Source organism: Myodes glareolus, chromosome 3 (assembly GCF_982192425.1).
Source record: "Myodes glareolus chromosome 3, mMyoGla1.1, whole genome shotgun sequence".
NCBI lineage: Eukaryota > Metazoa > Chordata > Mammalia > Rodentia > Cricetidae > Myodes > Myodes glareolus.
The window spans coordinates 24,650,753-24,676,255 of record NC_142028.1 but is presented as its reverse complement, the minus strand read 5'-3'; the positions used below and the strand labels follow the sequence as shown (position 1 = coordinate 24,676,255).

General features: G+C 47.4%; 1 protein-coding gene across 4 annotated transcripts in view; it reads left to right on the top strand.

Moving 5' to 3' along the window:
- The window catches only part of Cracr2a (calcium release activated channel regulator 2A), a 113,165-nt gene that overhangs the window by 71,723 nt on the left and 15,939 nt on the right, over positions 1 to 25,503 (top strand). For all 4 annotated transcript variants that reach the window (XM_087904183.1, XM_087904181.1, XM_087904182.1 and 1 more), the window contains 7 exons: positions 3,220 to 3,291; positions 6,755 to 6,800; positions 8,754 to 8,860; positions 12,036 to 12,369; positions 19,156 to 19,288; positions 25,080 to 25,161; positions 25,239 to 25,353. In XM_087904183.1, coding sequence (XP_087760309.1) covers positions 3,220 to 3,291; positions 6,755 to 6,800; positions 8,754 to 8,860; positions 12,036 to 12,369; positions 19,156 to 19,288; positions 25,080 to 25,161; positions 25,239 to 25,353 — 889 coding nt within the window. The remainder of the gene's footprint in view (positions 1 to 3,219; positions 3,292 to 6,754; positions 6,801 to 8,753; positions 8,861 to 12,035; positions 12,370 to 19,155; positions 19,289 to 25,079; positions 25,162 to 25,238; positions 25,354 to 25,503) is intronic.

The following is a 25,503-nucleotide window of genomic DNA, read 5'->3' as shown; positions in this document are numbered from 1 at the left end:
TGGGGACATTCAATTTTTGAGAGCAAAGGACTGGGAGACCAGGCGAAGGGACTCTCTTATCTATGTGACCACTCCTTTATCTACACACTCATTGATACCCTCCCCTGACAAGTGGCCATGGCAAATTATTCCATGCCAGGTACCTTGGGCCTTCGACATGCCTCACCAAGGTCAGGCATTGGACCTCCTCTCATTCAATCACACCATGTCCTTATAGGGCTGGTGGACTGTCAGGCTGATTGAAGGAGCAAGCAAGGGAAAGCCCCAGATGTTAACTGTGACACGTGCCCTTCTCACACCCCAGAGGATAGTAAGCCTTCCAGACACACCCATTCACAGCTCAGAGCAGCACCCACCTCACTCGCTCACTCTTCACTTCTTCACCCATGGACACATCCATCCTGCCAGGGGTCACTGTGTGCTTGAAAGGCATCAAGGGTTCTGATTTCAGGGCATGGGATGATAGGCTGACCAGCATTAAGGCTCTCCACATCCTAAGTGCCTTTGTTCAGAATGAAAGCCCTCACTTTATCTGAGTGCCGGCAAGATTCTGGGACGTGAAGTACATCCAAAATGCTCCCACGGCTCTGCTTCCGTGTAGAGTCCGAGCCATTTGTGATGGACTGTCTGAATGAGAGGGACAAAATGTGTGTAGCCTGGGAATGCCATCCACGTATCTTAAATTGTAAGATAAATAAATGACTCCCAAGAAGCCGTCTTAGAATGAAACCCAGTCCCCATATCAGGGCTTTGGATTGCTAGTCAGGGGCACCATGCGGTTCATCAAAGAGACTGAGTCAGTTCTTCCTGTCTGAGAACAGGGTGCCAAGGCATAGGCACCTAATTATGACAGAATTAGGGATTCAGGCACTTCAAATCCAACCAAGCTCTCAAAGCTGTAAACATCTGAAGGCAGAAACATTAAGACAGCGAAGGGAGACAAACAATTGTGCAGAGGGAGCATCCCAGCCCAGCCCAGGGAGTTGGAAGCCTTCACACACCTCATCTTCATTAATGAAGCTGGAGATGCAATCTCTGAAAAGATGGGGTCAAGGGCATAAGGAGGAACGAGAATCAGGAGAGCATGTTCAGGAGCCAGGAGTATATGGTATGGATGCGGTGGACCCAAGAGACCTTCCCGCCCAGAGAAGCCGGGGAGAGTGCCAGAGCTCAGACCAACATGAGTGACAGCACCATAGAGCTCCAGTCAGGAAGATCGGAGGCTCAGAGAAGCCACAGTCAGCTAAGATGAAGGCCGGCTCCAAACCTCCTTCTCCCATATCTCCTTGTGCCGTATTGCTTCAGAATGGCTGGGAGGGGAGAAGGAGGAGACGGGGAGTGAGCAGACTCGACCATTTATCAGCAAGCACTGCAAATGGACAAAATTAATTTTCCCATGCTCTGAAAACACTGAAGGTAGGAAAACTAGATTTGGGGATGAGATAGAGGAAAAAAAATCTTCCCAAGCAGTGAGATAACGCAAAAATGAAGGCCAGCCAAAAAACTGTACCTCTGAGCTGATTTTTAATTAACTTTTATCTTGAAGATACAGTTTAAGACAAGATACAAAAGAATGACTCCTCAAGAGAAGCTTGTCTCCTCCCATGACCCCTTTCTCCTGTGGATCCTGGAGTCTGTTATGCATGTGCAAATGCATTCTCATACACATGCACTCAAACACACACTTAAATACATGTACACACATAAATACATGTAGATACATACATATACATAAGCACACATGTACAAACACACATACACTCACACACTCATACACACACACAAATGCTTTCCATTGGAGACTGGCAACCATCCAGACATACAGGTCTGTTTTGCCTTATTCACTTAACAACATATTTTGTAGAATGTGCTATGGCTCATCTCTTTTCTAAAAACAAAACCAACATCAGCTCTCTGTGGGAAATTACCAACTTCCCACCAAGGACTGTAACAAAAGGCAGCTGGTCCTCTCTGTCCCAGTCTGCTATCACCCAGGGAGAGGTGACCTCTAGCTCAGAGGGATTAAAAGATTAGTCAATCAAATATCTGAGCATCACTGTTTAATGATTCTCCTTGGTTAACACACAAAAGCTGTATAGCTGTATATATCTATATGTGTGCATATATGTGTATACCAATCACCATAGATAAGTGTTCACTTGACAGATGAGCATGTATTTGCATAGGCACGCTCTCTCGCTCTCTCTCTCTCTCTCTCTCTGTGTGTGTGTGTGTGTGTGTGTGTGTGTGTATCTGTTGGCGCTGTACACAGAGTCAAAGAAGACCTAAATAGCATGAGACTTGTTAACCTCTTTCTCAGTCAAACACTGAGGACACAGACCTCAGCTCTGCAGTGAGTTCCTGCCCTCAGCAGGGGTCAACTTCTCTGCTGTCCCTGCTAGGCAGGGGTAGGAACTGGGAAGGTGTGCCTCCAGAGCTGGGCATAGGCCTCTTCAGCAGCTGGGACCCAGACAGGAGTAGGCAGGGATGTATGTGTGTGCTAACCAGAGCAGAATTCCAGACAGGAGCTCTGGGACACAGTTTGTATAATGGGGAATACACTGCTTTCCCTTAAGTTGAAATTAAATATAATTGGTAATAAAATGGGAGGAATTCACATCTCTGCAGGAGCCGGCAGAGTTTTGTTGCTTAATTAGGATTGTCTGAGGTGAACTTAGAATTTGATTCAGTCTGTTATGGTTGTCAAGTGACTTTGTAATTGTTCTGTAAAGAAGAAGAAAGGAAAGACACAGATGACGCTTAGGGCTAAAGCTATCAGGCACTTGGTGGGAGGGTCCCCAGGCGGATGCTGATGTCAACTGCTCCATAATGACATTTGAGAGGTGGCAGAGGGGTGACTGTCCTTACAGCCCAGTGAGCACAGTCAGATGGGAAGTGACAAGTTTATCAGGCTGTTGGGTGCTTTCTGCCAGAGAACCACACTGCTGTGGAAACAGGAACCCTGGGGCCGTGGTGGTGAGATAGCAGAGACACTTGGATATTGTGTGGAGGTTCAGAGCCCAGGAGCAAAGATGAGGCACAGCTGCCCACTTCTGTCATCTCTCTCCCTCCCTCCCCATCTCCCTTCCTTCCCTCCCTTCCTCACCTCCCTTCTTTCCTCTCTGAAATGCTGCTGTTCGCTTGTATAATAGTAGCTGATCCCCCTTCCTCCCTTCCCCACGGCCTCCGCTCACCTGACCGTGTCTGCCTCCTCCTCAGGGAAGTGTACCGGGTGACCGAGAGTCTGCAGCGGGAGAAGTCAGGCCTCCTGAAGCAGCTGGATTTCCTAAGGTGGGTCTGTCAGGGGCTTCTTCCCTGCCTGTATTCTGGAACAACACTGATATCAAATGGAGTAGTACTTTCTCATCGGGACCACCAGCCCAAAAATAATGACACAGAGACTTTTGTTTTTATTAGTTATAAAAGCTCAGCCTTAGCTTCGGCTTGTTTTGAACTAGTTCTTAGAGCTTAAATTAACCCTTATTTTAAAATCTACATTCTTCCACAAGGCCCATTACCTCATCTCTGTACTGCCCCTTCTGCTTCCTCCACGTCTGGCTTCTGACCCCTCTTTCTTCTTCCCAGAGTTCTCTCTCTTTGATCAGAAGTCCCACCTATACGTTCCTGCCTAGCCATTGGTCTTTCAACTTTTTATTGCACCAATCACAGCAATACATTTTCACACAGTGTACGAATATCCCACAACAGCCAAAAGTGCCCACCTTTCCGTCAGTCACCAGCATGTGGGTTGGACTGCTGAGTGCTGCCCACTGGGGGCTATGTCCTTGTCTCCTCGCATGTCCATCTTCCTCTATGGTCCATTCCCCTTTCTGTCAGGCTCTGCCTCATCCTTGGTGTCCTTATGGGACCGTGCATGATCCTTGGCTGAGAAGGAATAAGTCTGGATGTGCAGTTACTCTATGGCAAGTATACAGTCTCACCTCCAACAGAAGCATTGAGTCTGTCCAGACATGGTGGATTCTGGAACCAACCAAGAGCATCTTGGTGTTAGAGAAATGAAATCCATGTCTGGCTGACTCTTCCCTCAGCCCTGGAATGAGTAAATGAATCACACATAGGGCCAAGAAAGGAGTTTCCCCAGCTTCTAAAACCCACCGCAATAAACTCAATGTTTACTGGCCTAGAAAATGTTCACTCCCAAGAAAAGCAAAGCCAGAAGGGGGAAGTTGGGGATTTGTCTAGGTTTTCTATAGGCTGCACCTGCCACCTGCTGATGGCCTCCTGGGGAAAGTGATGACAGAGGGTTTTGGGTCCCGTTTTTAAAGAACAAGTGACTCGGCCTCACTTCCAGGTAGGCATGAGATGCCTTGTGTCCGCTTTCGTGACAGCAAGGTGAGGCCAGGGTCTGCTGTCTTCAGTGGTGAGGGATTCAAAAAGTCACCTGTGTTTGAGATGCGCTCTGCTTAGAATGAGATGAGCCAGCGCCCCCCTCTATCCCTCCCCCATGGACATGTTCTATCCCACTAGAGACAAGGTCTTTGTTCTCAGGAGGCTTTAGGAAGACAGCAAGATGCATAAGTACACTGTTTGGCTCGTTTGTTGTTGTTTTTTTTAAACTTGTTTCTTTTATTCTATTGTACTTAGAAAAAACTAATGGAGGGATAGACCATAAACCAAAGAGAATGAATAGGAAGAAATGGGGCGTGGCACTCTACAGATGTCCAGGAGTCTTTCTTTTGGAGATCAGCATTTATGAGGCTTAGACACACATGTCTGAAGCCTTTCTGTGCTTTCACAATTAAGCAGAGATGAAGGAGGGGACATGACAGATTTATCCATCCATGAAATCACCAAGAATTCAGGAGAGAGACTGTGGGAGGGTGGAGGAGGAATAAAATGGGGGCGGGGGCAGTGGGACATGGGTTGATAGTGAGACAAGGACCATGGCTAGAGTGTGAGACATGACCTCCTTAACCTCTGCTCCTGCTCCTGTTCCTGCACAGAATGTAGAAACAAAACAGTATTGCGTACTTTGCCAGGGAGGGTTGAGCTCGAAGGCCTTCTAAACCCTCATTCAGGTCGCCAGCTCACCGCTTAGCCAGCATGAGCCTTCTTCAGGAAGGAGCAGCTCACTTTGCCATTGTCCAGGCTTACCTTCCATACCCCTTCCCAGACTCGTTCCAAAGGCCTGGCTGTCACTGAAAACAATCGGACACACTGCCAGTGTTTCCTTTAAGAAGGATGGCATTGCAGGCCCCTTATCTCGGTTGCCATTCTTTGGGACAGCCTGAAATCTGATCCTGCAGGGCACAGTGCACTTAGCAACGTGCTTGGCTCACAGTCACAGCCAGCAGATCTCTGCATTGTGGTCATTAGTGCTTGACTGCTCCTGAGCCTGCTCTTCCCCTTCAGAAGTAAGGACTGGTTCATGGCCACCCGCACAAGTAGACGTAGACTCACAGGTCTGGTATGAGAGAGGGGCCCCTCCCTCTTGCATCAACGGAAGAGCCTTGCAGGTATTTGTGTCTAGTTCACCTCACAAACAGCCCACATCCTGAGTGTGTTCACTCACCCGCTCTGAACTTCCACTAAACCTTCAGGAACTCTTCACTTTCTATCCTCCCACTTGGTCTCCTGCTACAGAAATAGCCTGGATGTGTTCACTGGGCTTGCTCCCCGTTGCCAGCACCCATGTCTCAGACTCTGTGGATGTGCTGTGGGCTCCCAGTGCTCCTAGCAAAGACTGTCCCCACGTCATCCTTGTTCCCAACTAGAGTTCTCAAATGGATCCATCCTCTCCTGGTCTGCTGGCTTTCACACTGACTGCCCATCTTTCAGTTCTCAGTGATCCAGTCTGGCTCTCTCCCCAACAGTTCCGCCCAAACTGTCCTTGCCCATGTCACCAATGACTTCCACTTTTTCAAAAATATCAGTCCATTCTCAGGGCTGCACCTTTGTCTCTGACAGTCTGTTCTTAGCAGAACTTCCGAGGGGAGCGATCATCTCAGTGTTGGAATCAAACCATGACCTCCCCTGTCAGACATCCCACCCAACCCCACCCAAAATCCATGACTTCCTGCCTTGTTTGGAGTGACTACCAAAGCCTTTACTGTGTCCCTGGAGGCTGGAATTAGTCCTCTCGATCCACCCACTGTTCTCCAACCTCATCTCTTTGGGATCCCTGTGTCCCTCCTTCCCATTCCTCCCATACATAAATTTATCACAATCAAGCCTTTGTCCTGCTCAACCCTCTGCTCAAATACTCTTTCCCCAGATACCTGCCCAACTCTCCTCCCCTCCCTAGGGTTTGTCAGATGCTGCCTCACCAGCCAGGGCTTCCCTGACCATTTGGGTTGAAATGCTTCATGGTTCTCCTTTTCCCACATCCCGCTTTAGTTTCCCAGTAGCACTCACTCCCAACCTCATACAAGCTTCCTGAGTCCAGAACTTGGTGGCTGTTCACTCCTGCATCCCTGATGCTGAACAAAGTGGTAAGCAACTCATTCCACTCATGTTCACAAATGGATGAACTGGGCAAAGAAGGAGCCCACTGGAAGGGGGACACGCCATCCTGCCCCCAAGTGATGGAAACTGAGTGTTCCTCAAGGGCGGTGTGTATCACAAGGCCACTCGGTCTTATCCCCTGCCTCTGAGCTGATTTGCACATGAACCCCCCTCTATCCATGGCCACATCCCCATATTGGGCTTTCTTCTGCACCCATCTGGCTGGCTAATGGGATGCCACTGTCAACTGCAGACTCCATGTTGAATAATTTTCCCTTACCATTCACAGGGAAAGGAACAAGCATCTCCGGGATGAAAGGGACATAAGTTTTCAGGTAATTGGTTCACCCACACTGTCTTGGGGATGGTGCAGAGTTAAACAAGGCCCAGGGACAACCTGACCCATCATGCCATAACTGATCAAGACTGCCCTGATCCTTACGGCCTGTTGGGTCCTTTCTATGTGGGCAGGATGAAAGTGTAAGATATTATGCAAGCAATAAAAAGGTAACCATACACGGATTTTCCATGAATGGAAATGCCTTCCTCTTGGCACAAGCAGACTCAAATGTTTGGAAGAGCCACGCGCATCTTGGACGCAAAAAGTGACGGTTCCATCCATGAGATGGCACAGTTGAAATGTCATTATCACCTGAAGTAAAAGGCTCAGTTTGTTCTTTCATTTAAATTTTTATCTCCTGATGAAAATCTCAGACTTCACACTGTCGGAGAGCAAATTTACAGTGCACACGTAGCTGTTTACACAGTTGATCTCACGTACACTTCCTTCTCCTCTCCGTGCCTGCGCACAATGCTCCTTCCCCTCCCGAATGGTGTGACATCCACAGGGCTCCACCGGGCACGCTGAAGAGACCTTAGAATACTGCACCTCCTTCTCCACCTCCCTTTTAGGACAGGAGACACTGGCTTCCCTGAAGGGGCAGGGCGGCTCGATAGGACTACCTCATTGTGAGATTCTCAGGCCGTGAACTTGCGTGTCCTTGGAGAAGGAATTGGTTACCTTTGCCCGTGATCCCAACTGTCACTGAAGGAAGGGGAGTTCCTGTCCTCATTCTCTCAGGTTGTAAGGACATTTGAGGAAATAGGCAGTCTCAGCGAGAGGGTGGTGTGTGCTGAGGCCTTGGCTGAGCCCTTAAGGTCAGCCTTTGAGGGCTGGCGTGCCTTGCCTCAGGCCCCGCCTGGTTTACTCTGCTGCTGCTGCTGCTGCTGCTGCTGCTGCTGCTGCTCCTGTCGAGGGTCCTTGTCATTCCACTTCCTCTTTGACATCACAGCCAGCGGCAACCATCCCAGCTGCCCACCCGAGTGTACTGTCAGAGCAAGACATAAGCCTACACTTGTTGGTCTGATAATGATAATGATTATAATTGCTTTGGAAGAAATACTACTTTTTTAAAACTCCCAACCCTTCATCTCATTTCCCTTCACCTGCCCAACTCATTTTGTTTTGAAAGAGATGGGGTGGAGGGAAGAGCACCAGGAATCAGAGAAAAGAGGGAGAGCCCAATTGATGCAGAATAGTCATTAAAGATTTGCCTGGAATCATTAAAGCCATGCCCTCAGGGGTGCTGGGGGCTCAGCAGTTCCTCCTCTCATTATGAGTCCACAGAAGGAAGCCTGGGACGGCTGATTAGGATAGAATTTGCCCTGTGATCTGACTCCGCGTGTCTCCTGGAGGAAGTCTGCCCCAGGTTCTGAGCCCTGCTCCTCTAAGGTTCTGTGTTACAGATATCTGGGCGGTCCATCCACATCCAGCCTGCTTCCACAAATGACTGCAGAGGTCTTGGGCTAGTGAGGTTGTGGTGGGCAGAGCCCTGAGCTAGCTGCTCCTTTGGGTGGTTCCCTATCTCAATACCTCATGGGCTTTGGTGGGAAAGGGAGATTAGAGCCACAGGGAAGAATGCAGCTTAAAATACCAGGAACTTTTGGACTGTACATATTTTCTTATGTAGTAAGTATCTTTGTCTTCTTCTTTGATCTCTTGCAAATTACCAGTGTCCCTGTGAAAATAACCCCGGAGGCCCCAGGCGCTCCACTCTGTATTCCCTCCTCTAAGTGGATTTCTGGAAAGGAGATGGGGGGATCCTAGTTGCGGTGTGTGGGGGAAATACAGGGCAGTGGGTGACTGAACTGGATGGGAGGGAGTGGTGGGCAGGAAGCCTACCCTGCTTCTCCCATTTAGAGTCCTGTCTAGAGCCTTCCCTCTTTTCTGCTCAAGCATCAAGATGATTCCACAGGCATGGATCTCAGGGCATTTTGTGTTTCTGCAGAAAGATAAGGCGGCCAAGGCAAACACAGCTGCTTCCAAGGCAAGCAGGAAGCAGAGATCTGGCTCTGTGATCGGCAAATATGTGGACGGCAGGGAAATTCTCGGGAGGTAAGTCATCACCCACCATTCCTCCTTCCTCCGTTCAGTCATTTCACACTTTTGGGAGCTGCCTCTGGCCCCACATCGCCTGGTCTTTGAGGTGTGGCCCTACTAGGGAGGCCTTGAATCCTGGAGGACATGGTCCTCTCTGTTGTGACGTCTGAACTGGAGGGAGACTGTTCAGAGCAAACCTGGAGGATGGACGCCATCTCTGAGGCTATCCTGCCCTGCTGTGAGCCTGCAGATAGCCGCTGATGGGGACTGCAGACCAACTGAGAAGGAGGGGAAGGAAGAAGAGGAAAGGGAGGAGGAAGAGAAGATGATCAAGGGGGGAATGACTGTGCGCCATTTCCTGGATCCACTTGGTTTCTCTGGAATATAATTATACTGACTGTGAGCTGAATTAAAATGTCATATAGAATCACCATTAGCTGAACCCCTTTAGAGACAAAATTAAGGCTTGTGATTGACAGATCATTCCAATGATTCATGTTTAACTAACTCAAAGACAACATGTTATGTAGCTGTTGGAGGGCACATGAATTGCGAAAAGGGTCAGCCTGCTGCTCACTCATACAGACAAGCCAGTCCCCTCCTCCTCTTTAGAGCAGGTACTCCATTCACACGGATGGACACAGAGAGAGGTCAGGGCAACTTTTCCCTCCAGTATCAGGTTGAGGGAGAAGATGTGTAAAATCACTTACAGAGACATGCAAGCATGAACTAAAAAGATACATAAAGTAAAAGTGACTTTGGGATGGAGATGGGCTGATTGGGGAAACCCCTGGGTCAGATCATCATGAATTATCTCGCAATAGCTCAATAATGAGGTACAATCTGGAGGCCAAATTTCTACTCTTGTGTTTGCCAGCCTGCTGGTTTCTCAGAACTGAATGGATTTCTAAATTTGACAGTCATTTGTAGATTACCTACTTTGCGTCTGACATTCTTTCAGGCCTTGCGACTTTCCCACTATGTCTGTCCACTAGCAAATGCTCACTTAATAGAGAGGTGTTGAGTGGCCACTATTTGTGAGGTCCAGTGACAGTCACTGGAGCAGAGGTTTGCAAAATAGACCCTTCCCTCTTTCAGGAGCTCACAGCCAAGCGGCAGAAGCAGAGAATAATCCGCTAAACATCAAAGTGTGTGCTCTGAATTCCAATATCGATTTTGGCAAAAGCAGTTACTCTCTCTACTGCTGGCAGGAAGTGTTTGGTGGCAAAACAAAAAGGAGCTTAGACATGCTAAGCTGAAGCCATTATGGAATGTCAACAGCACTTGAGATGTTCCCAAATAAAACACTTTTTTCAAGAAGAGCTTCATTTTAGAGCACACTTAAATGGTTGTTTCTTTTTCTGGTAGAAAACTTTCAGGAAAATGTGTGTGTGTGTGTGTGTGTGTGTGTGTGTGTGTGTGTGTGTATGTGTGTGTGTTTACATGTGTATGTGCATGTTCATGTTGCATATACAAGCAGCTAAAATGGACAGGGATACTGTGCTGAGAATGAGATAATCAGATCATGGTCTCAATGGCGTACAGATACAGAGGAAGGTGTGCTGGAGAGGAGCCACTTGGCTTTTATTTAACCTGTGCTCAAATTTCTGTAAATCTTTTACTCTCTATCCAAACCAATTCACTGCCGTTGAAAGTAAAGACTGTCTTAATTTGTCCTTCAGGATCATAGCTAGCTTCAGAAAGTGATGGGTTCACATTGGTTTTCTTTTCCCTTCCTATTATTGACCTTAGAAAGAGCAAACACCAGAAGCCAGGGACAAGGTCAATGACTCTTCTCTTTGTATGGGACTGTTTCTGTGTCCCTTAATTCAGTTCCTTTCTCCATTTCTCCTTTGACCTTGTCACCTTGCTGGTTCATTTGCAATCCTTTTCACACATTCATATGCATGTGTGCGTGCATATGTGTGTGTGTGTGTCTGTGTGTGTGTCTGCCTGTGTATGTGTTCATAGATCATGCCTGTTTCCTTTGAAATACTCTCGCCTTGCACTGTTCACTAAGACAGAGAAGGATCTCAGTGTTCTGGATACCTGTGCAGATTTTGCTCCCCAAACCCTTAGAAAACACAGTCTGTGCCCTATGCCCCAACTTCATAGGGTTCCTTCCTCCTCCTATTGTCCTCTTTGCTCGTAGCACCCAAATGCTTCCAGAAGCAAGTATATACTAAAGTAAAGGCCACCTGCTCCTCCCTCTATTTTAGGAAGTCATAAAGGAAGAGGGAGATGCATGACCCAAGCCCATTTGTAATGATCTGTCTCTGAGTCAGGGGACATCTGTTACGGATAGGAGGAGGTCCTCCACAGCGACAGTACTCGTACACCACCGAGGGATGCTCTGTGCACAGGTGCTCTATGAGGGTGCCCTACATGGGTGCGTCCTGTATGAGTGTGCACTGTGTGGGTGCATCCTGTATGAGAGTGCCCTGCGTGGGTGCGTCCTGTATGAGTGTGTGCTGTGTGGGTGTGCCCTGAATGAGAGTGCCCTGCGTGGTGCGTCCTGTATGAGTGTGTGCTGTGTGGGTGTGTCCTGTGTAAGAGTGCCCTGTGTATGAGTGCCCTGTGTGGGTGTGCCCTGTGTGGGTGTGCCCTGTGTGGGTGTGCCCTGTGCAGGTGTGTGCTACTTGGCTATCCTTTTCATGCTTTCTCTTACATATGAACAGTCTAGGTGAATGGACCCCATTTTATGGTGAGGGAACAGAGGCATGAGGAGTCGATGTCCTTCCATAAGGACATGTAGTTGAAGAGGACATGTGGCGGGGACAGAGCCCGGCCACATTATTGTTCTCCTAGGGTACCTGTCTCCAACCCTGTGCATCCCTTTCTTCATTCCTTTCTCCTTCATTGAACAAACCAGGCCATAAGAATATGTGTTGTTTGCTTCATCAATCCTCTCTTAGTCCAGTACCACGCGAGGACAGGGCCTTTAGTTTTAATTGATACTTGGTAAAGATCTTCACCAGCATCTTCATCACTAGCAGTGGTGACGGTGGCATCAGCAGTTGGCAGCCCTTATGAGGCTGTCAGAACCATGAGCTGAGTGATGGGTCTGTTGTCTCCTCTCCTTCCCCAGAGCTCTTTTCAGTGCTGCCAGCAGGCAAGTATCTCTCCACTTCCATATTGATATTTTTATCATTTCTTCCTATGCATCTTCTTCCTGTCCCCGTTCTGATAGCCAGTCAGTGGAGGAGGATGAGGCCTTCGGCATCCTGAGGAGGAGAAGCTCTCTGGGCCTGAATGCCTATCTCGCTGCAGAGGAGGAGTCTGGAACTGGGGAGCCAGGGACTGGGGTTCCACGACGTCATGCACTCCGCAGAATCATCTCCATTGAGGAAGACCCCCTGCCTCAGCTCCTGGAAGGTGGCTTTGAGAAGCCACTGAGCAAATGCCCAGAAGAAGAGGAGGTCTTTGACCAGGGGGCAGAAGGGCAAAGCGTGACAGCCCCCGCCTTGGAACTCATCCCTATGTCTCCCCGAGGGCAGCCTGTCGGAAAAGAAGCCCTCTACAAGGTGAGTTCCAGGCAACGCTACTGAGATCTGCCCCCTTACCTTTGAGCCCAGGAGCCCCAAAGGACATGTAGGGGCTGCAGTGGGCTTTGGGATTCACCATATTCTGTGTCCCAAAGGTCTTCTTCCCTTGCTTACACCTTTTCAGCTGAGCATCAGAGAGACTCATTGGTTTCCATAACTTCCCTTGTTAACTTCTGTTCCCCCATATTTCACACGGTCTTTTAACTCAGATCTGAAGCATTTATCGAACATGCACGCTGGAGTCAGTGTCTGCTAAGACCTGTTACAAGTGGTCATTTGGTACAGTTCTGTCGAGTGTACCGGCCATCCTCTTTCTGTTGATCTCGGCCGGCAGAGTCTCTTCCATTCCCCAGTGGCCCGTGGACTCCTCCCTCCAGGATGTTTCTGCCCTCCCCCCTCTCCTCACTCAGGTTTCCCTCTGAATTCTGTGAGGAGAACAGTTCAAAGGTCATGGCACTTGCTTTCTCTTACCAAATGATCTCCAAAAGGGTGATCCCTCTTTGTCTTGTGGGACCTATGACTCTCTGCTGGTTTGTAATGTGCACTGAAGTAGGCCATGCAGCCCTTGGCCTTCACCCTGATCCTTCAAAACATCTCTAGAAATTTCTTGGCGGTATGCAAGGGGCACCTCCCTTGGGCAGCCCACAGCCAATGGGTTCCTCTCTCTCTCCCTGCACTCCCTTCTAAATAAATCCCTTTCATAAGGGGACCTACACTCACTTTAAGTGGGCACAGATAGATCAATATCAAAGTCATCCAAGATGTCACTAGTATCATGATATGTGATCAAGAGGTCTGGAAGAGACAGGCCTAGAGGAGAAGGCTATGCTCCCATGTGCTGAGGCCTGTCTTTGCTGTGGTCTGATGGATGGGCTTGACAAGTGTTCTTCCCCACCCCTGCCAGAAGGAAAGGTAGAAACCCAGAGGGGAGAAGATGGGGCAGCCTGCCTCTCTGCTGAGCTCTTAGCCTTTGGAGCTGTGTGTTCTGTAACTGCCCGCCTCTCACAGAGCACCCCTAATGCCCCCAAGGTGCCTCACAAGGTCGTGCCGCCATTTTGCTGCAACAACAGAGAGAATGAAGAGGAACAGTTGTGTGGAAGGCTGCCCCGAGGCAGACCTCCATGAGGCATAGGTGATGCCACCCTTCTGGAGAGAACCTGGTAATAGGAATCAAGGGCCATGACCTTTCAACAAATACTTCTCCTAGTGAAAAGTCAAGGCTGTAAGTGCCACTTAGAATAGAAGAACATAAAAAAATAAGGCTACTAAAGGGACATAAATTATATTGCAATAATTTAGTAGAATGTTACATACCTACTAAAAGAAATCACAATTCCTAAAAGGTCTTTAGTGATTCGGAGGGATTTGTATTGTTATTGAATAATTGTGATAACTAGGATGAAATAATATAGATTTGCTCCTCAATTCTGTTTAAATAAAACATTTTCTCATATCTATAAAGGCTGAAAATGCATATAATGTGAATAGTGGCTATCTCAGATCATAAAAAATGTTTACTTTTCTTCCTATAACTATATATTTCCCAAACTTAATAATTAACATATATCACTTTAAATTTTTAAATATCTATTTTATTTGCAAATGTGTGTAGGCACATGTATGCCACAGCGCACATGCAGATGTCAAAGGACAATTTGTGGGAGTCGCTTCTCCTCTTCCACAATGTGAGTCCCAGGGATAGAACTCAGGTTGTCAGCCCTGGTGGCAAGCGCCTTTACCGCTGAGCCGTCCTGTCAGCCCAGAATATATCATTTTTGCTTGGAGGTTTTCATTTTCTGGCTTGGGTTCTGGGTGTGATTGTTGCTTGTTTGTCTGCTGGGGCCCTGTAATGGGGGACAAACCCTTTATGTCTTAGATACACCCTAACCCTTGTTTTTTAAGCATGTAGGAGGGAAAGAAAAATGACAACACATGTCCTGATGTGATAATCAGGCTTCCTGTACCTTGCCTGTCCCTCCAACCCATCTGTCTGTCACCTGACAGATGAACTGTCCCCAAGAAAAGAGAGAGGGTTGAAGGACCTTCCTGCTCTTGTGAGTTAAGCTGCAATATTTGGACCATTCATGGTCATGTAGGTGAGTTCTTCCCAGGGAAGGGCAGGGTAGCCGTGGGGCTGAAGGCCAGGCAACCCTGCAATCACAACCACAGCCACCTCTCTACCACCCCCTCCTTGGATGCCACCTTCCCACCCCTTGCCTGTTTCTGCTCTGCCACATTTTGTCTGAACAAATGACAGTTGGAGACACCTGTACAAAAGACAGGCAGTCGCCGGTGCCCTGTGTCTTCAATGGATAAAGAAAATGAGGCGGGGGTGGGGGGCGTTGTTTTAATTTTATCTTACATTCTTGTAGTTGACTTGAAATTCTCCCCTGAAGTCTGCTGCACTTTGTTCCGAAATTCAAGTGCTGCTCACATCAGCTGTGCTGTTATAGTATTTGCTCACCAGATAAGCTAATTCCCTCAAATCCACTTTTAAATCCACCCAAAAGAGCCTTCCCCTCTGACCAGCAGTGCTGAGCCAAGCTTGAAGGTGAGGCACGTGGTGAGATAGTATTCTGGAAGGAATGGCTGCCTGTGGAAGGTGTCCCTAGCCACCTCCTGCTCACTGTCTGTCCCAGAGAAAGTTCAGCCGTCCTGGGTCACAGTCCAAGGCGGATGGCAGTTCAGTCCTGCTCTGTTCTCTGGGGCTCGATGAACAGACCAATGTGTGGTTGCCTGTGGAGACTCCCCACTTCCTGAGTGGAAGGGTGCCCTAGCCTGGCTTCTGTTGCCATGATAAAAACACTGACCAAAACCAACTGAAAGGGAAGAAAGGGCTTATTTTATCTTATCACTTCTGGGTCACGTCTGTCACTGAAGGACATCATAACAGGAGCTCAAGGCAGGAACTAAAGCAAATACTATGGAGGAATTGCCACTTTTTGGCTTTCTCTCTGTGGCTTACTTAGTTTGCTTTTGTATACAACCTAGGACCACCTTTTAAGGGGTGGTCCTATCCCCAGTGAACTGGGCCCTCCCATATCAGTCATCAATCAAGCACATGCCCCTCAGCCTTGCTTACACACCAGTCTGATGGAGGCAGTTCTTCAATGGTTCCTTTCTCAGATGATTCTAGATAAGAACTAGCTAGCACAAGGGTGGAAAATCACCACCTGGCTGTCAGTAGCCAATGACTACATGATAATTGAAGTTGAAGAGATGATGCAAGGGCCGTGTACAGAGACTCAAGGGGATCTCCATTCCACTCAGAGACTATGCGGTGACTTCTCTTGGGGACACATGAACATTAACAAGTAACTACTGTAGACAGGGTACCTATGTCAGAGTAAATAAAGGATTCCAGTCAGTGAGAGAACTTGTGGGCTACTTGGAGTTATTTGCCAGAGCATGGGTGAAAAACTCAAAGGCAGCTTTACCACCAACTAGCCCACCCCAGCAAGGGTGGTGACTACCGAAAGCTGTATCACTGGAAACCCCTACACAACTTGCAGGCAATTGCTCCAGAGAGTCCCCTCCCCAAGACCAGTTGTCTCTGTTTATGTAACCTTAAGGAGTCTGTGAATCTTGGAGCTTTCAGAGCTTTTGAAGCCTCCTCAGTTTCTTGAGTCTTAGGAAGCTCCCTCCTCCCTCCTGGAGGGATGCTTCAAGTTAAAGGAAGAAGCTAAACAATGGTACCCAGCCCTGTGGAGGTTTTCCTCTTTCTGTCCTCTACTTTCTAAAGACTATCTTGTACTTCTCTGCTGCTGTGATAAAGACCATGACCAAAAGTAACTTGGGGAGGAAAGGGTTTATCTCAGCTCATAGTCATGAAGAGGAGTCGGGACAGGAACCAGAAAGCAGGAACTGAAGCAGAGGCCATTGAAGAATGCTGCTTACTGTCTTGCTCCCCATCACTTGCTCAGCCTTGTAGCACCCAAGACCACCTGTTCAGGGAGGGGGCACCATTCACAATGAACTGAGCCTTGCCACTAGATGCTGAAAAAGCCCTCAACAAAATACATCATCCCTTCATGATAAAGGTCTTGGAGAGAGCAGAGGTACAAGAAACATACCTAAACACAATAAAGGCAATATACAGCAAGCCAACAGCCAACATCATACTAAATGGAGAGAAACTCAAGTGATCCAACTGAAATCAGGAACAAGTCAAGGCTGTCCAGTCTCTCCATATCTATTCAATATAGTTCTTGAGGTCCTGGCTAGAGCAAGAACAAAAGGAGATCCAGGGCATACAAATCAGAAAAGAAGAAGTCAAACTCTCAGTATTTGCTGATGACATGATAGTTTACATACGCAACCCCAAAAATTCTACTAAGGAAGTTCTACAACTCATAAACACCTTCAGTAATGTAGCAGGATACAAGATTAACTCAAAAAGATCAGTAGCCTTCCTGTACACAGATGATAAATGGGCTGGGAAAGAAATCAGAGAAAAATCACCCTTCACAATAACCACAAAAAGCATAAAATATCTTGGAGTAACTCTAATCAAATGAGTGGAAGACCTGTATGACAAGAACTTTAAATCTCTGAAGAAAGAAATTGAAGAAGACACCAGAAAATTGAAATATCTCCCATGGTAGAATTAACATAGTAAAAATGGCAATCTTACCAAAAGCAATCTACAGATTCAATGCAATGCCCATCAAAATCCCAGCAAAATTCTTCACAGACCTCAAAATAACAGTACTCAACTTCATATGGAAAAGCAAAAAACCCAGAATAGCCAAAACAATCCTGTCCAATAAAGGAACTTCTGGAGGCATTACAATGCCTGACTTCAAACTCTACTACAGAGCTACAATACTTAAAACAGCCTGGTAATGCCATAAAAACAGACAGGAAGACCAATGGAACCGAATAGAAGACCCAGATACTCGTCAATACACTTACGAACACCTGATTTTTGACAAAGAAGCAAAAAATATAAAATGCAAAAAAGAAGAAATCATATTTAACAAATGGTGCTGGAATAACTGGATATCAACATGTAGAAGAATGCAAATAGATCATATCTCTCACCATGCACAAAACTCAAGTCCAACTGAATCAAAGACCTCAACATAAAACCAACCACACTGAACCTCATAGAAGAGAAAGTGGGAAGGAGCCTTGAATGCAATGGCACAGGAGACAACTTCCTAAATATAACCCCAGTAGGACAGACACTGAGAGAAATGATTAATAAATGGGACCTCCTGAAACTAAGAAGCTTCTGTAAAGCAAAGGACACAGTCAACAAGGAAACATGGCAGCCTCCAGAATGGGAAAAGATCTTCACCAACCCCACATCAGACAGAGGGCTGATCTCCAAAATATGCAAAGAACTCAAGAAATTGGTCATCCAAAAAAAAAACCCAACAAATAATCCAATAAAAACAATGGAGTATAGACCTAAACAGAGAACTCTCAACAGAGGAATCTAAAATGGCTGAAAGACACTTAAGAAAATGCTCAACATCCTTAGCCATCAGAGAAATGCAAATCAAAACAACTCTGAGATTCCATCTTACACCTGTAAGAATGGCCAAGATCAAAATCACTGATGACAACTTATGCTGGAAAGGATGTTGGACAAAGGGAACATTCCTCCATTGTTGGTAGGAATGTGAACTGGTACAGCCTCTTTGAGTATCAGTATGGCCATTTCTCAGAAAATTAAAAATAACCTCCCTCAAGACCCAGCAATACCACTTTTGGGTATATATTCAAAGGATGCTCAATCATACCACAAGGACATGTGCTCAACTATGTTCATAGCAGCATTATTTGCCATAACCAGAACCTGGAAACAACCTAAATGCCCCCAACCGAAGAATGGATAAGGAAAATGTGGTACATTTACACAATGGAGTTCTACACAGCAGAAAATAATACCGATATCTTGAAATTTGGGGATAAATGGATGGATCTAGAAAACATGAGTGAGGTAACCCAGACCCAGAAAGACAAATATCATATGCACTCATTGTAAGTGGCTTTTAGACATAAATCAAAGAAAATCAGCTTACAATTCACAATCCCAGAGAATATAGGCAACAGTAAGACCCTAAGAGAGACATACATGGATAATCTACATGGGAAGTAGACAAAAAGACAAAATCTCCTGAGTAAATTGGGAGCATGGGGATCATGGGAGAGGGTAGAAGGAGAGGGGAGAGGAAGGAAGAGAGGGAAGAAAAATATATAGCTCAATAAAAGCAATAAAAAATTTAAATAAAAAAGAAAATGCCCTACAGATTTCCCCACTGGCCAATCTTATGGAGGCATTTTCTCAGTTGAAGTTCTCTCTTCCCGGATGACTGTATCTTATATCAAGTAGACAAAAATAAGCAAACAACCCCAGCACATTTGCCTTCTTCTGCCCCTGTAGAGAATTCTGCCTTCTCCCCAAGCCCAAGCCTTCTGGCCCTTGGTCCCTTCAAATTCACACCCCAGAGCTCTGGGCACACCACTCTCAGTAACTGTTCACATTCCTGGCTTTTCCACTCCATCAGCCAGGGTCTGCCTGCTTGTCCCAGAGTTCCATTGACTTGACCACGTGGGAAAGGCTGTTATTTTTCCGAACAATCTCTTGCTCGTGCTGGAAGGAGCTCCATGCTCCAAGGCCAGTACTAGCTGCATTCTGGGGCAGAAGTGGCCTCCCTGGTGCTGGGGTCTCCGTGGACCACTGCAGTGACAATAAAAGGCAGCCTAGCAGCAGGGGCTAGTGGCAGTGCCCAATGAACTGTCTTCTGTCCACAGGAGGAAAACACTCCCTCTACCCCAGACCGGCTCTTCAAGATCGTGTTTGTGGGAGACTCGGCTGTGGGGAAGACATCCTTCCTGAGGAGGATCTGTGAGGCCCGCTTCTCCCCAGGCATGGCGGCCACCGTGGGTGAGTTCTCTCCTCAAGAAGGGGATAAAGGATAATGGGAGGGATAATGGGAGGAATGGTGGCACTGTTTTTTCAGTAGTGGGCTAGGAGGAGCAAGGAGAAGCCCATCTCAGGCTGACATTGCTGGACTGTTGTGCTTATGGTGTGTGGGTGCGGTGGGGTGGGGTGAATGCTTCATAATCCCAACTTTGTGTTAAGGGAGTTGTGATTGACAGTATATGTTTCTCTCTCTCTCTCTCTCTCTCTCTCTCTCTCTCTCTCTCTGTGTGTGTGTGTGTGTGTGTGTGTGTGTGTGTGTGTGTGTGTGTGTGTGTGTGAGAGAGAGAGAGAGAGAGAGAATACAAGTATGAAGTTCAGAAGACAGTCTATGGGAGTTGGTTCTCTCCTTTTACTGCTTGGATTCTGAGGATCAAACTCAGGTCATCAGGTTTGACAACAAGTACCTTTAGCCACTGAGCCATCTCACTAGCTCTCTGCCCCCATTTCAATCAATGGGGCCCCAAACCTTCAGACTTCCCCAGCTCTGAAGGGAACTCCCACAGAGTTATGGGCCTACTCCTGCCTGATTCGCCCTTAGGTCTGTGGACACATGTCCACCTAGCACCCTGCAAGGCTTCTTTTCCACATTGACTTGACTTGTCCCATATCCCGGATTTGCTGGGAGTCATGGGAAATTAACTGTAGGAGTGTATTAGGCTCAGCCACCGTTAGATAATCATGGCTGAATGTGTTCCCACTTATGGATAATCCTTTATTCAAAGAGAGGCTTTTGTTTCACCCAAAGCTGCACATGGCGTTGGAGTATGTGGTGGGATCAAGGGCAGGTTAACCTTTTAGCTTCCACCACGTTGAGTCACTCGACAAAAGAAGAGTGTGTGAATGCTCACGGCGCCTCTATAACTGAACTGATGAGCCAGCTGAACTTGACAATGTAGTCAGTGCAGTCTTACAATCTGAATACTGGCCATGACCATGAAGCCACCGTTTCAACCTGTGATCATTGTGATCAGCCTCATTGACTGAGAAACAGGTCCAGAGAGATTAGGAGCCCTATCCACATTCCCACAATTAGTGCTGACCCTCCCCTGCCTCACACACCGGGCATCATCTAGCCCTTTTCATAGTACCCTAACAATGTTGCCTTGCATGCCCAAAGCAAGCACCCTGTGAGTGGGAGGGTCCTTTTTCTGCCTTTAGAGGTGGCAGAAGTTAGGAGCAGGAAAGGCTGGAGTTTCAGTGGACCATTGAAAATCCTATGTCCAGTCCTGCTACTGACTTGAGTGGCTCTGTGACCCCAAGCGGACACAGTCCACCTTTGTGTTTTGATTTTTCTTATATGAAAAAGAAAGGATTGGGTGTGGGTACCCCGCCTGCTTTCAAGCCCAGGTCTCTGGCCATACTACCCTTTCCAATGGCTTCTGACAAACTCTCTCTACAGGCTAAACTTACCAAGACCCAGGACCCTTCCTGGGGGAGATGCAGCCACATGCTTCCGTGCCCTCTGCTTCCTGGCAGGCCTTTTCTTATGCTGTTGCATCTTGTCCCTCCCTGCTGCATTACTCCACATAAAGAGGACATCCCAATACAAAATATCAGACATGAAAGGAAGCAAGACAAGCACTGGATGAAAACCCAGGACAGTCTGACCTAGCTATTCTAGGAGGGGAAATCGTGTGCTAACTGTGCAGAGGTGCTGCAGTGGCTGGAGGCCGACAGGCTGGCTGGCTTTCCTGAAGGGTGCTCCAGTGTGGGATCTATAAGTCAGGGGTCTCTGATGGGCTCATGGTGACAGAGAAGGTGTGTTTTGAGCCCCCAGGCTTGTCTCTCCTGACAGCAGAGTGAAGTCTGCTTGTACTTCCCACCTCAGGCCTGAGATAGAAGGCTCTGATGAAGAAAACCGACCACACATTCCGGGAAGCTTCCACAATTTAGGAAGGTCCTTTATAGCAGGACAGAAACCCACCAGAGTACTAGCAGGTTCTCTAGTGCAAGTTCTTGAGCCCAGGGTGCCTGACTTTGTCCTTTGTGTGTGAACTGGTTAGCAGCTGTCACACCAGCCACCAGAATACGGTCCTTTAAGGATGACGTTTCACACATATCACACATGAGGATGAGTCAGTTTCCCAAGGCCACAGCAACCCAACCCCCACCCGGAACTCTGGCCAACCCCTTGTCCAGAGAAGCAGATAGGACTCTGCTATGTAGTTGGTAACATTTTACTCTTTGCTCTTTGGTAGGCCATCATCCAGCTCCCAAAAAAAAAATACATGGAGACTTCTTCTTTCTTATGAATGTCTAGCCTTAGCTTGGCTTACTTCTAGCTAGCTTTTCTTTAGTCATCCCAACTACCTTTTGCCCCTGGGCTTTTATCTGTTCCTATTCTGTATACGTTACTGTACTTCTTACTCTGTGACTGTAGTAGACTACTTGTTCATTTCCTGCATGCCCAGGCCTGAATAATCACACAGAAGTTTTATGAATACAGCACCATTTGGCCAGTGGCTTAGGTGTATTTCTAGCTAGCTCTTACATCTTGAATTAACCCATTTCTATTAATCTGTGTATCACCATGAGGCTGTGGCCTACCAGGTAAGGTTCTGTTCTGGCTTATTTCGTCTTCAGCAGCTACATGGCATCTCCTTGATTCCTCCTACTCTCTCTGTATGTCTCTTCCAGCCTGGCTATATTCTGCCCTGCTATAAGCCAAAGCAGCCTTTTTATTAACCAATGGTAATAAAATATATTCATAGCATACAGAGAGGAATCCCCCATTATGTGGCTTGCTGTGTATCTGGGTGGCTGGTCCCTGGTGTCCTCCTCTCCTCCCATTTCTCATTCTTCGGTCTTCTCTTTATCTCCTTGTATTTATTCTGTCTGCCTGGCAGCCCCACCTATCCTTTCTCCTGCCTTGCTATTGGCCATTCAGCTTATTAGACCAATCAGGTGTTTTACAGGCAAAGTAACACATCTTCACAGAGTTAAACAAATGCAGCATAAAAGAGTGCAAATAATGTCTTTGCATCATTAAACAAATGTCTCACAGCATAAATGAATGTAACACATCTCCACCTAAAACTGAGGTGGGATGACATCATCAAGGTCATACTGTCTGTCATTGGCAGGGCCCAGGTCTCCCGGTGCTTGGACCTTTAGAGTGACAGATGGTCTTAAAACTAATATATCCCAGGCCCTTTGGCCCCAAAGTACTCTACTGCCTCTTCTGTTGAGCTCTTGCTCTCCTGCCACGGTGTCTGGGTGTGGTCATTGTCATTCCATGCTCTCCTTATGTTGTCCTTGTGCTCTCTGGCTGCACACCCAGCCTCTGTGGACTTGCTTACATGCTTCTCTGACTACCTGTCTGATGCTGGACAAGGAAATGCCCTTCGCATCCAGCAGGGACTCATACCAAGCTCACTACTGCACAGAACACATTTGTCCAGCCCTGCTTCTACCTCACTCCCTGCAAAATAAAGACACTATCTATCCTCTAGCAACCAATCGAAAAGGTAGAGGTGGCTTTCTGGAGGCAGCCAACACCAGCTGCCCCCAGCAGTACCCACGCGTCCTTTCCCAGTTTCCCATGCCAAGAACAGAAAGCTCATTCATGGGGCTTCAGGCTTTATGAGTGGTTTCAGATCTGACCCTGCTGGTGGTTACTCAAAAGTAGTGAGAAAGGAGGAAACGGGCTTCTCCAAAGCATATAGAGTTGGGGTGCCCCTTCCTCTCATTCTTTTAACCAAGAGGAAAACTCACCCCTAGTTCATCAGCTAGCAATTGTCAACTGTTTTGATGGGTACAAATGACCACGGACTGCCTGGGGAGAGGAAGATTCAGGTACCCTGTGCTTCAGATAAGAATGCTGGAATGGGGTGGGGAGCCTTGACTGCAGTTTCTCATCTCTCCGTGTGTGTGTGTGTGTGTGTGTGTGTGTGTGTGTATTTGCATCTGCATACCCTCATGGGTGTCTTGAGGACACTGAAGGCTGGAGGCCTACATGCCTACATGAAAACAGTGAAAACATTCTACTCTTTTTCTCACCCAGATGAATCCATTCCTGTCTCTGACCCTGTCTGTGAAGCAAAGGGCCTGGGGTGATACTAACCAATTCCTGCTTTTTCCATAACTGCTGAGTATCTCCTGCTACTCTCTGCAAAGGCTTGTTCCTTGTTCTGCTCTCTCTCCCTGCAGGGCAAGGACTCTTGGGCCTCTGGGAAAGTAGAAAGGGATGCCTTCGAGTTCAGGAACCAGGAGCCATAAATAATAAGGCTTAAAAAACATCTTTATGCATGCTTGAACATTCTTAGGGCCCAGGAGAGAAAAAGGCCTATGAAATGGGTGTTCACCCTGTGAGCAGAAGGCATATGTGTCTTATGCTAGCTGTGAATGTGGCCTAACACCAAAGTGTAAACTTACCAGAAACATTACCTGATTTTCTCTCTGTGTGTGACTTGATTGTGTAGTCCTCACACAATATACATACATACATACATACAGTAAGCTACGCCACACAAAATAAAGCACAGGTATGCTTGCAAGCCACAGTCATACCCCGTTGAGTTTAATGTGTGGCTCGAGACAATTATTCATCTTTCAATGTAGCTCAGAGAATTCAGATGGTTGGAGAATCCTAGAAGACCTTGTGTTGAGATTTTCAGTTCTCAGGACTGCAAAAACTACCTGTCACTGACCTACTCCTGACCCTCTGTAGTACATCCCGGGGAGGGTTGATGGCCACACAACTGAAGAGACAATCATAAGTTGTCTCATGGTGACTGAGAGTCCTAGACCCTTCTCAGGAACCAATACTGCCTTTGTCCCATTCTCCTACCTCGTCTTTGTTCTTCTGCTCCCTGCCAACCCCTCCCCTCCTCCTCCTGCTCCTCCTCCACTCATCTTCCTCCTCTCCAAACTCCCCCTTTATACACCTATGTGTTATCTGATAACAATATCTGATAGGAATATTAAAGTATGCTTCATCCCCCAGGATGTTGGAATTTACTAGGAACATTTGAAAGTGGTGTCACCAAAAGAAGAGAGTGAGAGGGGCAAGCTACAGAGTAAGGAATAAATGTGGTGATGGTCATTACTTCAGTCAGCAAGTCTCATTGCATGTTGCTTTTGTGCGTAGGCCCTGACATGACTTCAGCCAGTATCTGTAGTTGGAGGCCGCTTGTTTGTTCCCGGCTGCTCAGCTCCAAAATAACCACAGAGAAACTATATTAACTAAATCACTGCTTGGCCTATTAGCTCTAGCTTCTTTCTGGCCAGCTCTTACAACTAATTTAACCCATTTCTATTCGTCTGTGTATCATCACGTGGCTGTGGCTTATCAGCAAGATTCTGGATCGTCTGTTCCTGATGGTGGCTACATGGCGTCTCCTGATTCTGCCGTCTTTTTCCCAGCATTCAGTTTAGTTTTCCCCACCTACTTCTATTCTGCCCTTCCAAGGCCCAAGACATATTCTTTACTCATTAACCAATAAGAACAACACATGCACAGAAGGACCTCCCACACCAAGCAACCTAGAGTAGGTGCATGGTGGTATAGTAGGGAGCCCACAATTAAGATGGTTTCATTGATGCCGTCATGTCCTTCAGTCTGAAACAGGACCAGAAATCAAGTCTCATGATTCCCTGTGCAGTGTTCAGTTGATCTTCCCACACTGCTCTGCAGCCACTACTCGGAGAAGGTGGGCTGCTATGGTTCCAGACAGAAAGGCATTGTCTCTGAACTTGGAACCTAGGATGCCCATGACCAAGGCAGCTCTCACAGGCCTGTTTCACTCTGCAGGCATCGACTACCGAGTGAAGACGGTCACTGTGGACAATGCACAGGTGGCTCTACAGCTGTGGGACACTGCTGGGCAGGAGAGGTGAGGTACTGCACACCCAGGTCCCAGGCCAGGGCTCCCAAGGAAGGTATGTACCTGACGCTGGCTCTCCCATGCAGGTATCGCTGTGTCACTCAACAGTTCTTCAGAAAGGCTGACGGTGTGGTTGTTATGTACGACCTCACAGCCAAGCAATCCTTCCTGTCGATCCGGCAGTGGCTGAGCAGCGTGGAGGTGAGCAGTCCCCTTCCTGGAAGGTCTTGGGCTTGCCAGACTTCTCTCTGCTCCCCGACTCTCCCTTGTGACCCTCAGCATATTCACAACTTTATCCCAGCCCCGCCTGCCCATCCTGGACTCTTCTTCCCATTTGGCTCTGATGTCTGA